Raw genomic sequence first — 14,438 nt, 5'->3', positions numbered from 1 at the left:
GCATGATTTGGGCTTTACTAGTTATACTCTCCATGATTGCAAAGTCAAATGACAGACTCCTGAAGGATAATAACATCAAAAACATCTACCCTCAAACAACTTCAGATCAGTGAGAAGCTACTTGTCTTGCACTAAAGTATTTTATTTTTATACTATTCGAAAAGTCAAATTCAACGTAACTGCTATTTATCCAACTTTGTTCATTATGGAATAATTTCAAACGATTGGATATTCGACTAGAGAAATTGCATAGGTTAATAAGGATAAACAGATTCTCTTCAAGCAACTTTATCATTGTTGATGCAAAAATCAACAATCAAAAATCGTGTATTCTTTTTTATTATTGATAAACCCTGTAAGCCTGAAATATAGGAATAAAAGGAAAAAGTACATTGGAAGGCCAAAAGTATGTTAGAAGGCTTTTGGTGGTGCCAGCCAAAAACCCTCCAACTTAAAAAAAAGTGAGATAGTAATAGACTTGCAAAAATTATTTCTTTCATATCTTGTTTGATGGCTTAAGTTCTTTATATAGGCTTTTAATCAGGATTTAGTAGCAAATAAAATAAATAAATAAAAATATTATTTAAGAAAAGAAAATATTTTGATTAGGATCCCCAATCTATACAGATTTGGACAATCCAAATAGATTGGACCACATAATCTTAATTATTTTAGGCAGTTTAGATTTACATTCCTTATTTATAAAATTATTTAGGGAATGATGAAATATACCCACACAGTTAACCCCCACTTCACTGAGTGAATGTAATGAGTGTTGACTTCTGAATTAAGGATTCTTTGATTTGTTTGAGTAGACGAATATCTTCATGCTGATTTCATATTTATCATTCTTATGCTAATTTCATAGTCTACTGCTTGTACCAAAATTATTGTTATGCTGATTTCATATTCATTGTACAAATACTAACTTGGCCGATATCAAACATAGTGCTGATTAATTAAACAGTGTTCGAATATGTTGATATTAAAAATTGCTCATGGATTATCAGTTACATGTTAAGGACTAGCATATAGTTTGAGATTATAGACTTCGCAATTGTTTCACCACATGAATTACCAAGTTAGCGCCTCACTTAAAGTCAAAAACCGGCCCCGAGACAAGTGAAATCCCCATAATGTATGTGGTTCATAGTCTTTACTAGTTTGAGACGAGCATGTTGTCTTTACTGTGTGTGAAAAAAGACAACTAAGATCACCCATAGTCTTGTAGTTATTCCAATTTGAAACTGGTGTCTGAGACTGGTTTGTAGTTATTCTGGTTCGAGATCAGCTTGTAATCTTACCGTCATACATATGGCTTGTAACCTTCATTAATTGAAAGAGGACAAGGCAGTGCAATACCGAATGATTTTTGCATGGAGGTTTAATATCGGATATGCATACAAAAAATGTATGTGATATAACTGCTTATAAATGAATAATGAGACCAACACCTAATGAATATGAATAACAAATGAACTAACACCTTATAAATGCTCATACGAATGACGGATGAACTAACACTTAATGAATGCTCATATATTAAAAAAAGTTGGTGTGATGGGTCTTCTAATTTGAATGGTGCCCAATTAGCATTGATCTCACTAAGAACGAGACCATTAATCTGAAATTGTCTAGTCATAAAACTACTTCCATTTTCCGCTTGTTTTATAATGATCTTGTGCTTTTTTTCCTTCTTATATGATGAGTTTGTACTGATAATTCAATTATTTAATTGGCTAATAAATCTGCTGATAAGGGCGCAATATGAGTTTTTGTAGCTTTAAAAACAGTGCTTTGGAAAGCTTTGAATGACCTTTATAAAAGCTTATTATGAGGCGTTATAATAAAAGTGTAAATAAATCTCCACTTACCACTACAGAAATTTTCCACTCATACAAATATATACAGTAATATTATTTAATCGAAAAAATATACTAGAATGACATGATATGCTGCAACGACCCTAATAATCTTCAGAACTAAATTAGCGTTGCTATACTTTTGTGCGAATTGATAGGAGAGGCGATAATTTAGTCCAATCACGCGAGACTTAGCCACTGTTTGATTAGTTGGATATAAGACTTTTGTCTTTGGAACAACTTTTTGTGTAGCTGATCGAAACATATCTTGTAAAGTGTGGAAGTCAATGACTTTAATCGTTAGTGAGAGACCTGCTCTTATATCACAAATATTAAATACATAATACAAAAGATTCCACAGGGGAGTGCAGTTTAAGGAAGTCCAAATAGTCATTTAACCATATTATCTTCAAAAGCCGAGCTATATCCATGGTCCACGTGCAGATGCGCCATGGTAATTTCTCTATTAGCTGAGAGTTCTCATACATACTTAAAAATGGCTTGAAAGGAAATAATTGACATTTAAAAGTCCAAATTGTAAGCTACAACCCGAATGCAAATGTATGTACAGAAGTATATTATAAAAATATATGCATTTATGAATATATATATATATATATTATAAAAATTAAAATTGTACTTATCTTTCCATGGTGCTAGACAAATATCAGAAGCCCTTGATTTATGATCCATGAATAAAAGAGTAGCTATTGAGTTTTGCTTTCATATTTATTTTACAATCTGCACGTTGTTATCTGAAAGTTGAAAATCTTTTCTTCGATTACCTATATTGAGCTTGCACACTTTGAGGATTTCTGGGATTATAATTTCATATCCTTCCAGGTGGGTTCGAATTCTCAGGCTTCTGATGAGTAAAAATTGCTCCCTCAATAGTGAAACAAATTTTTTATTTTTTTATTTTTTTTATTTGGGCGTGACATGAATCAGCCACTACTCCCTTTAATTGAATCACAGGAGGCGTCGTTATTATTATTATTTTTTTTATTCCAATTCTTAGCATCACATATGTGAATATTTGTCTTCTTTGTAATCCTTTTTGTAGACCCTTTACTAACAGCAGAGGTATTAATTAACCTGAAAACTAAATTATTAGCACAGGCCTCCTTGATAGAATTAATTAGAAAAATTACGTACATACATGCGCATATATGTATTATGAAAAACCGTCACTAATATTGCGATTCTCATGCGCATGTATGTATTATGAAAAACCGTCACTAATATTGCGATATTCATGCGGACCGTCCTTACCATAGAATTTTCATATATATATATATATATGTATGCTTCAGCCTTTGTATTCTAGATGTGATAACAATAATGATAAAGTTGAGCTTATCACATATGTATGAGACTCACGTGAGATCCTCTGTCATGTACTATATATTCATCACTTTTCATTCTAATAAAACACAATAGAACTTTTCCTCATATAGCACATCTTTTACATATGCAATCATGAATTTATAAGCATTTAAAAGAATTAAAAGGTTAAACTTATCTTTGATGCATGAATGATGAATGTTCCAAGCTTTTCAATTTTCCGCAAGCAATAATTTCTCTTGGGTTTTGCCTTGTACCATTAAAGAGATTGCCAATGCATCTTCATTGAAAGAAAGAAGATATTGAAGATGTTACTATTAAGAGTTACTATAAGAGACGTTTCTCAATTTTCTTAGTTTTCTTCTCCTTGACATCGTTCTTGATGTCGTTGTTAAGAGCCAATTATCCTTGGCTTTGGCTTTGTTACATTAAAAGGCTTTTGGGGCGCTCGTGTGATGCCGGCAAAGATCCATTCTCCGACCATCAAACACTCAAAACAGACCATCCAACTCTAAAACACTCAATTCAAAAAAACCATCGACTCTCAATTACTCAAGTTAGAAAAGACCATTGAATTTTTTTTGTGAAAAACAAAGAAAAAGAAAAAGCGAGATAGTAATAGGCTTACAAAAATTATTTCTTCGTACCTTGTATGATAGGTTAAAGTCTTTATATATGGGCTTTTAATTAAAGTTCTAATAGAAAAAAAAAATAAATAACAATATAATATTTAAAAATAATAATTTAATTACAATTTCGACCTATATAATTCAAATAGATTATATCATAAAATTATAATTGTTTTAAACAATTTAAATGTACTTTTATGTTTTGTACAGATATATAGGGAGTAATAAAATATACCATGACTTAAAATGCCACTTTCCCCTTATTACTACCATCATTAGAACTTTTTTAGATGTAACTGTTTTTATCGTAATTATGCCAAAAACATAATTTTCCATTTCCGTTATAAAGTCTTAGTCTTGCGGATAGCATTATCTCTGATTTGCCTGCAAATTGTATAACTTCCTATTACTTAAAAAGGGTAAAATGCACTTAAAGATCAAGTATGAAAATGAGAAAAATCTCAAGTTGTAACGTGCCTAACACGTATCACCAACGAGATCTAAATGTAAGGAGGGGAAAGAACAGACGTGAAAGAGTTGATCTTTGCTTTATTCACCAAGCATTGCTAGAGCCACTTCAACGCCAAAACTCTTAATCATTGGAACAACAACATATACCAAAACATCACAGATTTTCAACTTGTTTGCCGTGTGTCCTCAATCACATAAGGGCTCTTTGTCCAGAAGATTCATTTTCTGCCGAACAAATTTGTGCACATCTTCTTTTCCTTCCTTTATCAACAATTGTCTTAATCTCCCTAATGTTAGACCCGAAGGCCGTGGTCCTTTCTCTATCATCTCCTCCATTAGCACACAAGCCTGATTAGCATCACCCTTCTCACACAAACCATGAGTAAGGACTGAAAATGTTTGCATGCTGGTACAAATCGCTTCATGTACCATATATATATATATATATATATACACATATTTGAAAATATAAAATAAAAAAAGGTAAAATATGCTTACCCCTTAACTATCTCATATTTTTACATTTTGCATTTTACCCTCCAAAATTTAAAAAGAAACACATTGCTCTTTTTTTTTTTTTTCTTTTTATTATTATTATTATATATTTTAGTTAAATTCATCAATTTTGTCTGCTAAATTTAGTGAAATTTAAACATACACACAAATCTAAAATGAAATAAAATATTTTTTTAATAGAGTTTCATTAGTTATATTATATATGATTAAATCATAAAATTTACAAAAAAAAATAAAATAAAATAATAGTTCAAATATAATGTTACATTTTTCACAGTTTTAGAGGTGAAATGCAAAATGTATGATAGTTGAATAGTTAATAACTGATGTGAGGAAGAAGTTGTTCGTGCATGGCTGATGTATATTCTTCTGTACCATACAGTATTTCTTCGAACTATCGTAACTAAAATGTTGCCTAACTATATCTCACGCTTGAATTCAACAAAGATCTTGATCTTTTACCTGTCGACGATATGCTAGCACTGCCAAACCCAAACGAAGATCTTAACGATTCGTGACCAAGCGGCAATGGCCGATCTGCGATTCTTGGAATATCAATATCCCCTTCCAACATCTTCAACGCTTCATCCATGGTGGGTCTCAAAGCCACCATTACATGTGCACAGAGAATACCCACAAACACGAACCTCTCCATAACCCCTTTTGGCCCCCCACTTTCCCTCAACCATTCCTCCACTATCTCTCCCACTTTCCCAGATTTCATCAGCATCCAAGCCCAGTCTGTGATCCGAACCACCGATTGGTTCAACGACGCCTCCAGCACTTTCCTTCCGCTCATGATTTCGAGAATCAGAATCCCGAAACTGTACACGTCGCTCTTTTCCGTTAGATGACCGTACAGAGCGTACTCCGGTGCCAAGTAGCCGTGTGTGCCGGCGACCCTCGTGGTGAGATGGGATTGCCCTTCCGTGCTCTGTTTCGCTAGCCCGAAATCCGCCACTTTCGCTTTCATTTCCGAGTCTAGAAATATGTTCGTTGCTTTGATATCTCGGTGATAAATGGCGGGTTTGATTCCGTAGTGTAAGTAGGCGAGCCCTTTGGCCACGTCGAGGATTATGTTTTTCCTTTGTGGCCAAGTTAATGGCTTTTTGCTTCCTTGTTTGGTTGAGCCTAATGTGTTTGGTAAATGGTCGCTGAGACTACCGTTTGACATGAAGTCGTAGACTAGGTACCTCCTTTTACCTGTGAAATCGTTGCTTGTTACGCAGCAACCTCGAAGGGAAAGAAGATTCCTGTGCCTTATTTTGCTCATGATCTCAACCTCGTTGGAAAATTCTTCATCGCCTTTGGAATCCAAATCAAGAATTTGTTTAACAGCGACCAAAGTTCCATCAGAGAGTGTTCCTTTATAGACAACCCCATGTGCTCCTTGGCCAATCAGATTGCGCTGAGAGAACCCATTTGTGGCTCGTTCAAGCTCTGATAAACGAAACCATTCTGCTTCTGAATTTGGCAACACACTTGCCCTGAAATTGCTAACATATTCTTCATGAAAAGCCTTTTGCCTCCTTTTCTTGTCCCATCTTCTGTAGAGAATGAATACTCCAAGAAAAAGCAAGACACCGATGAGAGCCCCCAGCAATCCAAAAACCAATTTCAATGTTGTATTTGATGGCTTGCCTTTTGATGATCTAGACAATGGCAAATCCATTATACAAGCAGCTGCTCTCGGATCCTGTGGACCCAAATCGTTAACAATTCCTGCAGCATAAAGAACAGTGAAGTAAAAGCATTTTGTTCCATTTGGGTCCAAACCATTCAACTGGGAAGTCACCTTCATCCCTGCATCCACACATGAGCTGCACCTGGTTAACCTCATCAAGTCCCCCTTACAAGATATGTCTAACGGGGATGTCAATCCGACCTTCTGTTTCCAATCTTCGATTGTGATAATCCCAGCACAGCTAGAAGGATTGACAACGAACAACTGGGTCGTGTTTTGAAAGCACTGAGTTACCAACGATAGCTGAACCGACAGGGCAGTAACTTTGGTCTGAAAATCTGATAGGCAAGAAGAGGAAGTGTCTGCATCAGGAAGTTGAAACATGGAGGTTTCGTTGAGGTGCTGAGCCATTCCTAGGCCAAAGAGGTTGATAAGTGTCTGGCAGCAATCTTTGTGAACGGGTCGGCGGCATAGGGAAGTGTCCCATGGGAAGGTGTCGACGTAGCCAAGGTCGAAGGGACATGAGGAAGAAGAAGCTGAATCAATGGAGAAAACTAGAATGATCAAGAAGAGAGAGAAAGATAAGGAGAGGAACATCCTCATGGTGTCAAAAGCAAAATGGTGTGGGGACATGTTGAAGTCGTCTACAGAGAAGCAAGAGCTGCTAGGGTCATCAACAATGGCTGGCGGAAGTCAAAATCCACGTATATCTGAAAGTTTTTATTTATTTATTAACAATGTGTATTATCTGAGAGTTAGGTTGAAAAGTACATACAACTTCTATTGGGTCAAAGCAAGTTTCCAAGTACAGTGTATATATATCACATCAAACTGTAATTCAAAAATTTTAAATATCTAAACCTATTTATTTTCAACTTAAAAAGTTGAAGATACAAGATACATTATAATCTATACTTATAGAAATCCACCTTGATAAAATATGAATAAATATATAGGTCGATTTTATGCCTTCATAACTTACATTCATTCCAAGGGTTCGGCCCAAGTGAAATGGTTCGGCTGATGCACTATTCAGCCCATAGAGTATACATCAGACTCAGATTTCCCTAAATTGGCTTGATCGAACACATAGGTGGCACATGGTCTTTAAAAAAATATACATATATAGAAAGAGAAGTTATTTTACAATGTTAAAAAAATTTCTATACAGTTTCGATTTTTATGTATCATTTAGATATAAAAGTATATAAAATAATTTTATATAATATTTTTAATACCTAAAATATCCATTGTTTATAAACTTTTAAATAAACCAAAACATACATTATTTTCTCTTTCCTACAAAATGCTTACAAAACAAATATCACTTTATAAAAACTCTTCGTAATACTTTTAGATGAAATTAATAGTTATGAAAATTCGAGACCAGCTTATAATCTTACAATAATACATATGACTTGGAGCCTTCATTAATTGAAGAAAGAAAAGACAGTACAGTATCAAATCATTTTTGCATGCAGGTATAATATCGAATATGCATATACAAAATGCAAATGATATGAATGCATATGAATAAACAATGAGATCAACACCTAATGAGTAGGAATGACAAATGAACTAACACCTAATGAACGCTCATATGAATGACAAATGAACTAAGATCTAATGAATGCTCATAAATTGAAAGTAGTTGGTGTGACAGGTCGTCTAATTCGAATGGTGCCCTATTAGCATTGATCTCACTGAGAACAAGATCATCAATCTAAGACTGTCTAGTCATAATCCAATATGACAATACTGTACCGCAAACCACTTCCGTTTTTCCTTGCCATACGAGATGAGTTTGTGCTGACAATTCAATTATAATTAACCAATAAATCCGTTGATAAATGCGCAATATGAGTCTTGGTAGCTTTAGAAAAGTGCTTTGAAAAGCTTTGAATGAGCTTTATAATAGCTTTTTATGAGGCGTTATTATAGTTAAAGTATAAATAAATCTCTACCCGCTGCTATAGAAAGTTTCCATATATACAAATATATACAACATTATTATTTAATTGAAAAAGACATACCAAAATGAGATGATAGGCTGCAATGACACCTAAATAATCTTCAGAACTAAATTAATGCTGCTATATCTGTTAGAGTTGGGCCTAGGCCCACTAGTGTGAATGATATGGGTTTTTGGTTGTTGAGTTTTGATATAATATTTTTATTTATTTATTTAAATAAAATAATATTTTTGATATAGTGGGAGAGAGTTTTACGGGAGAAAAAAACTCCTTATGAGAGTTTGAAGGTTGCACGTACGGTAACGTTCTTTTTCAATTTTATTTTTGGAGAGAAATACAGAAAGGAAAAAAAGAAAAGAAAAGAAAGAGTGGTAAAGTGAAGATACACAGAGAGTTCGAAGAGAAAGCTTCAGAGGTGCTGTATCTGAAAGTTTTTGCAGCCGTTGTATCCTGGGAGACGTTCGCTACAAAACTCCTGCACCGGTGGGCGTAAAACGTCTTAAGGACACTGTGGTATCACACAGGCCTCGGTCAACCTTTATAGAAAGTAGATCAATTTCAAAGACCTACATGTTCTAAAATGCTTTATTGATTTTGTATTTATTTTTATTTATTTTGTATTAAATTGTCCACATGTATTTACATATATTCATCCATGATATTTTCCCAACAATCTTAAGACGTTGTTAGAGTTGGGCCTAGGCCCACTGGTGTGAATGATTTGTGTTTTGGTTGTTGAGTTTTGATATAATATTTTTATTTATTTATTTAAATAAAATAATCTTTTTGATATAGTGGGAGAGAATTTTACGGGAGAATAACTCCTAATGAGAGTTTGAAGGTTGCAAAAACAGTAACGTTCTTTTTCAATTTTATTTTTGGAGAGAAATACAAAAAGGAAAAAAAAAACAGTGGTAAAGTGAAGATACACAGAGAGTTCGAAGAGAAAAGCTTCAGAGGTGCTGTATCTGAAAGTTTTTGCAGCCGTTGTATCCTGTGAGACGTTCGCTACAAAACTCCTGCACCGGTGGTCGTAAAACGTCTTAAGGACACTGTGGTATCACACAGGCCTCGGTCAACCTTTGTAGAAAGTAGATCAATTTCAAAAAACCTACAGGTTCTAAAATGCTTTATTGATTTTGTATTTATTTTTATTTATTTTGTATTAAATTGTCCACATGTATTTACATATATTCACCCATGATATTTTCCCAACAATCTTAAGACGTTTTATAATTTTTATATATGTAAATATAATGTGGAAATTTAAGTTGTTTATTATGTTATTGTTTATTGTTAAATATTTCTATGTGTGTTTCATCGTTGAAACAAGAAAAAAAAATTTATTAAACCCGTGGGTATAAAAATTTATGGGTAATTATTAATTTTTTGTTTTTGATCAAAAATCTTTCCAAAATTGAATTACCCATAAATTTTTAAACATTTTGGTGTATTTTTGGTAATTTTTTGGCCACTGGGAGTGTGGAAAAGAGAAGGAAAATTGTTGCTGGGTTGTATGACCCGTTTACCAGAGAAACCGGGTCAAAATGACCCGGTTGAAGGTTGAAGAAGAAAAGAAATAGAGTTTGGGCTGTATCTAAAAGGCTGGGCCAGTTTTTCAATGTTATTGGGTCAGGCCCAGTTTTAAAGCCCAGAGCAGGTTAGAACAGGCTACTGTTCAACCCAGGACCCAGGCCCGATTGAGATCAAGGCCCAAGAGACCCGGTCCAATGGCAAATGGGCTTACACGTGTCGCAAAAACAATGAGCCACGTGTCGCCCAATGGACGGAACACGTGTCGACCTGATACAGATGACACGTGTCTCATTCTCGGAAGGCCATATTTCATGCTCTGGACAGTCCACGTGTCGACCTGCTACAGGTGACACGTGTCTGTCTCTAGTAGTGCCACGTGTCATAAATAGTGCCAACAGGATCGCCACGTGACAGGTCCACATCATCAGTGTGATGACGTGGCTTGGTGCCACGTCAGCATGGGTATGATGTGGCTGTGACACGTCACCAGGATGATGACGTGGCATGGAGCCACGTATGCCGAGCGATGACGTGGCGTGGTGCCACGTCATCACTTTGATTATGTGGCGGTGCCACGTCAGCAGCATGATGACGTGGCATGGGTGCCACGTCAGCCTGTGGTCAGCCACGTCAGCATGGTGACACGTGGCATGAAAAGTGCAGGTGAATAGTGACTGTGAATAGTATTCTGGGGTGTATACAGTAATTTTTTGTGGTGTATTCAGAAACCCTAAAAATCATTTTTTGTGTGTTTTCCTTATGGAAATTGCATATAATTAGTTTGTTAATATAGAAAATAACAACTAATTGATTTCTGTTTTTGTGATGATACAGAAATAGCAAGTGGAGACAACAGGACTGTGCCCACTCAGACTTCTGGAATTCAGATGCCTCCTTCTGCTAGTCATGCGGAGAAACCTGAGAAGTTTAATGGAGCAAACTTTAAAAGATGGCAGCAGAAGATGCTATTTTATTTGACCACCCTGGGACTTGCGCGGTACTTGACTAAAGATGCCCCACCCAGTAATGAAGAGAGTGATAAGGAGACTCTCATGGCGGTGGATGCGTGGAATAATTCCGATTACTTATGTCGGAATTATGTCCTGAATGGCCTGTCTGATGCCCTGTATGGTGTATACTGTGGTACGAAATCAGCAAAGGAGCTGTGGGAAACACTGGACCGAAAGTACAAGACCGAGAATGCGGGTTCAGGAAAGTTTATTACAGGCCGATTCTTGGATTACATGATGGTGGATGCAAAGCCAATAATGAATCAAGTACATGAGTTGCATGTGCTAATTCAGGAAATGCTTGCTGAAGGGTTGATAATGAATGAAGCATTGCAAGTGGCCTGCATGATTGAGAAACTACCTCCGAGTTGGAGTGACTTCAGGAATTATCTGAAGCACAAAGAAAGGAGATGGATATGGAGGCTCTTATTAGCAAGCTTCGCATAGAAGATGACAACAGGAAGTCTGATAAGAGAACTTCGAAGGCCGTGTTGAAGGCTAATGTTGTGGAGCATGGTCAGGGCTCCAAGAATAAGAAGCAAATTGGAAAAGCTTCTAAGCTAGGGCCAAAAGGAGGAATCTCCAAGAAGGTCAAATTTCAAGGCAGGTGCTTCAACTGTGACAAGATGGGTCACAGAGCTACTGAATGTAGGCTGCCAAAAAGAAAGAGGAACCAGGCACAAGTGATGGAGGACATCACTAAAGAGGTTGACGATATTGACCTAAGTGCTGTGATATCTGAGGTGAACTTGGTGGGATCTAATCCTAGAGAGTGGTGGATAGATACTGGTGCGACCCGCCACGTGTGTTCGGATAGGAGTATGTTCACTTCCTTCGAACCAAAGAAGAATGGGGAGAAGCTATTTATGGGTAACTCCGCTACCTCAGAAATCCAAGGTTAGGGCAAAGTAATCCTGAAGATGACCTCAGGGAAAGAGCTGACTCTGAATAATGTATTGTATGTTCCAGACATTCGCAAGAATCTGGTATCTGGATCGCTGCTGAGCAAACATGGTATTCGCTTAGTGTTCGAGTCAGACAAGGTTATTTTGTCTAAATTTGGGATGTTTGTGGGAAAGGGCTATGTAGTCAATGATTTATTTAAGCTGAATGTAATGACTGTAAAGCCTAAAGATATGAATAAAGCTAGTAGTTCTTCTGTTTACTTGCTTGAGTCTTCCATTTTATGGCATGGTAGACTAGGACATGTTAATTTTAATTCTCTGCGGAGATTAATTAACTTAAATCATATTCCCACATTTGAAATTGATTCCAATCATAAGTGTGAAACTTGTGTGGAAGCAAAATTAACGAGGTCATCATATCAAACAATTGATAGAAATAACGAACCTTTGGATTTAATACATAGTGATATATGTGATTTAAAATTCGCACCGACTAGAGGTGGTAATAAGTATTTTATCACCTTTATTGATGATAGCATGAAATACTGCTATGTATACTTGCTTAAAAGCAAGGATGAGGCTATAGAGAAATTTATTCTCTATAAAACGGAAGTTGAGAATCAACTCAACAGGAAAGTTAAAGTGATCAGAAGTGATCGTGGTGGAGAGTATGTAACTCCTTTCGGAGAGTATTGTGCTCAACATGGCATAATACATGAAGTTACTCCACCATATTTGCCACAATCAAATGGTGTGGCTGAACGGAAAAATAGAACCTTGAAAGAAATGATGAATGCAATGTTGATAAGTTCTGGAGTACCTCAGAACTTGTGGGGAGAAGCCATTTTGTCAGCAAATGACCTTTTAAATAAGGTGCCCCGGAAAGATAAGGTAAAAACACCTTATGAGGTATGGAAGGGAAGACAACCCTCCTACAAATATTTACGAGTGTGGGGGTGTCTAGCTAAAGTAGTAGTACCTACACCTAAGAAGGTGAAGATAGGTCCCAAAACTGTTGATTGCATCTTCATAGGATATGCACAGAATAGTAATGCATATCGGTTTCTTGTGTATAGGTAAGAAATTTCTGATATACACAAGAACACAATAATGGAATCGAGAAATGCATCATTTTTCGAACACATTTTTCCATATAAAGTGGAAGAAGGACTGAGTACGTCTAAACGAACTTATGATACTATTTATGATGATAATCATGATAGTGATCAAGAACAAGAAATTGAAGTTGAGCTTAGACGTAGCAAGAGAGTAAGAACTGAAAATTCCTACGGTCCAGATTTTCTTACTTATATGCTAGAAAGTGAACCTCAAAGCTTCCAAGAGGCCATAAATTCTCCTGAAAGGAATTTATGGAAAGAAGCGGTTAAAAGTGAAATTGATTTCATCCTGCAGAATCACACTTGGGAGTTGGTAGATCTTCCTCCAGGTTGTAAACCTTTGGGTTACAAATGGATTTTTAAAAGAAAGATGAAAGCAGATGGAACAATAGATAAATACAAGGCAAGGCTTGTAATTAAGGGATACAAGCAAAAGGAAGGCCTTGATTATTTTGACACTTATTCTCCAGTAATGAGGATAAATTCCATAAGGATGGTACTGGCAATCGCAGCATTGCGGGATCTTGTAGTACATCAAATGGATGTGAAAACAGCCTTTCTGAATGGAGATCTAGAAGAAGAGATCTACATGGAGCAACCTGAGGGTTTTACTGCTCCAGGACAAGAAAGGAAAGTTTGTAGATTGGTAAAGTCCTTATATGGACTTAAACAAGCTCCAAAGCAATGGCATCAAAAATTTGATAATGCCATGCTAAAAGATGGGTTCAAAATAAATGAATGTGACAAGTGTATCTATGTAAAAGATACAGAGAATGGATATGTTATTCTATGTTTGTATGTAGATGACATACTCATAGTAGGTAGTGACGACAATATGGTCCGAACTACAAAAGCCATGTTAAATTCTAAATTTGACATGAAAGATATGGGGCTTGCAGATGTGATTTTAGGTATGAAAATCACGAGAACTTCGAATGGAATCATTCTTAGTCAAACTCATTATGTAGATAAAATACTGGCTAAGTTTAATAATGATGATACTAGTATAGCCAGAACACCCATAGATATGAGTTTACGCTTATCCAAAAATAAAGGAGAAGGTGTATCTCAAGTAGAATATGCTAGGGTGATTGGAAGTCTGATGTACTTGATGAGTTGTACCAGACCAGACTTAGCCTACTCAATAAGTAGACTAAGTAGATACACGAGTAATCCAAATGAAGATCATTGGAAAGGGATCGTTAGAGTACTAAGATATCTACGATATACTCGTGAATACGGACTGCACTATACAAGATATCCTGCTATATTAGAAGGATACAGTGATGCAAATTGGATATCAGATATAAAGGATTCAAAATCCACTAGTGGCTATGTATTCACATTAGCAGGTGCAACTGTGACATGGAAGTCCTCGAAACAAACTGTG

General features: G+C 35.9%; 1 protein-coding gene across 1 annotated transcript; it reads right to left on the bottom strand.

The window, feature by feature from the left end:
- Window positions 1-4,978: 4,978 nt before the first annotated feature.
- On the bottom strand, window positions 4,979-7,400 carry LOC125423097 (probable receptor-like protein kinase At1g11050). The gene has a single exon (XM_048476466.2). The coding sequence runs from the start codon at window positions 7,137-7,139 to the stop codon at window positions 5,238-5,240; it is 1,902 nt and encodes a 633-aa protein (XP_048332423.2). The 5' UTR covers window positions 7,140-7,400; the 3' UTR covers window positions 4,979-5,237.
- Window positions 7,401-14,438: the final 7,038 nt, after the last annotated feature.

This window comes from Ziziphus jujuba, chromosome 5 (genome assembly GCF_031755915.1).
Source record: "Ziziphus jujuba cultivar Dongzao chromosome 5, ASM3175591v1".
NCBI classification, from domain to species: domain Eukaryota; kingdom Viridiplantae; phylum Streptophyta; class Magnoliopsida; order Rosales; family Rhamnaceae; genus Ziziphus; species Ziziphus jujuba.
This window is presented reverse-complemented; position numbering and strand designations above follow the sequence as displayed.

Excerpts from the sequence above, each read along its gene's own strand:
- LOC125423097 (XM_048476466.2), bottom strand. The coding sequence starts at position 7,139 with ATGTCCCCACACCATTTTGCTTTTGACACCATGAGGATGTTCCTCTCC.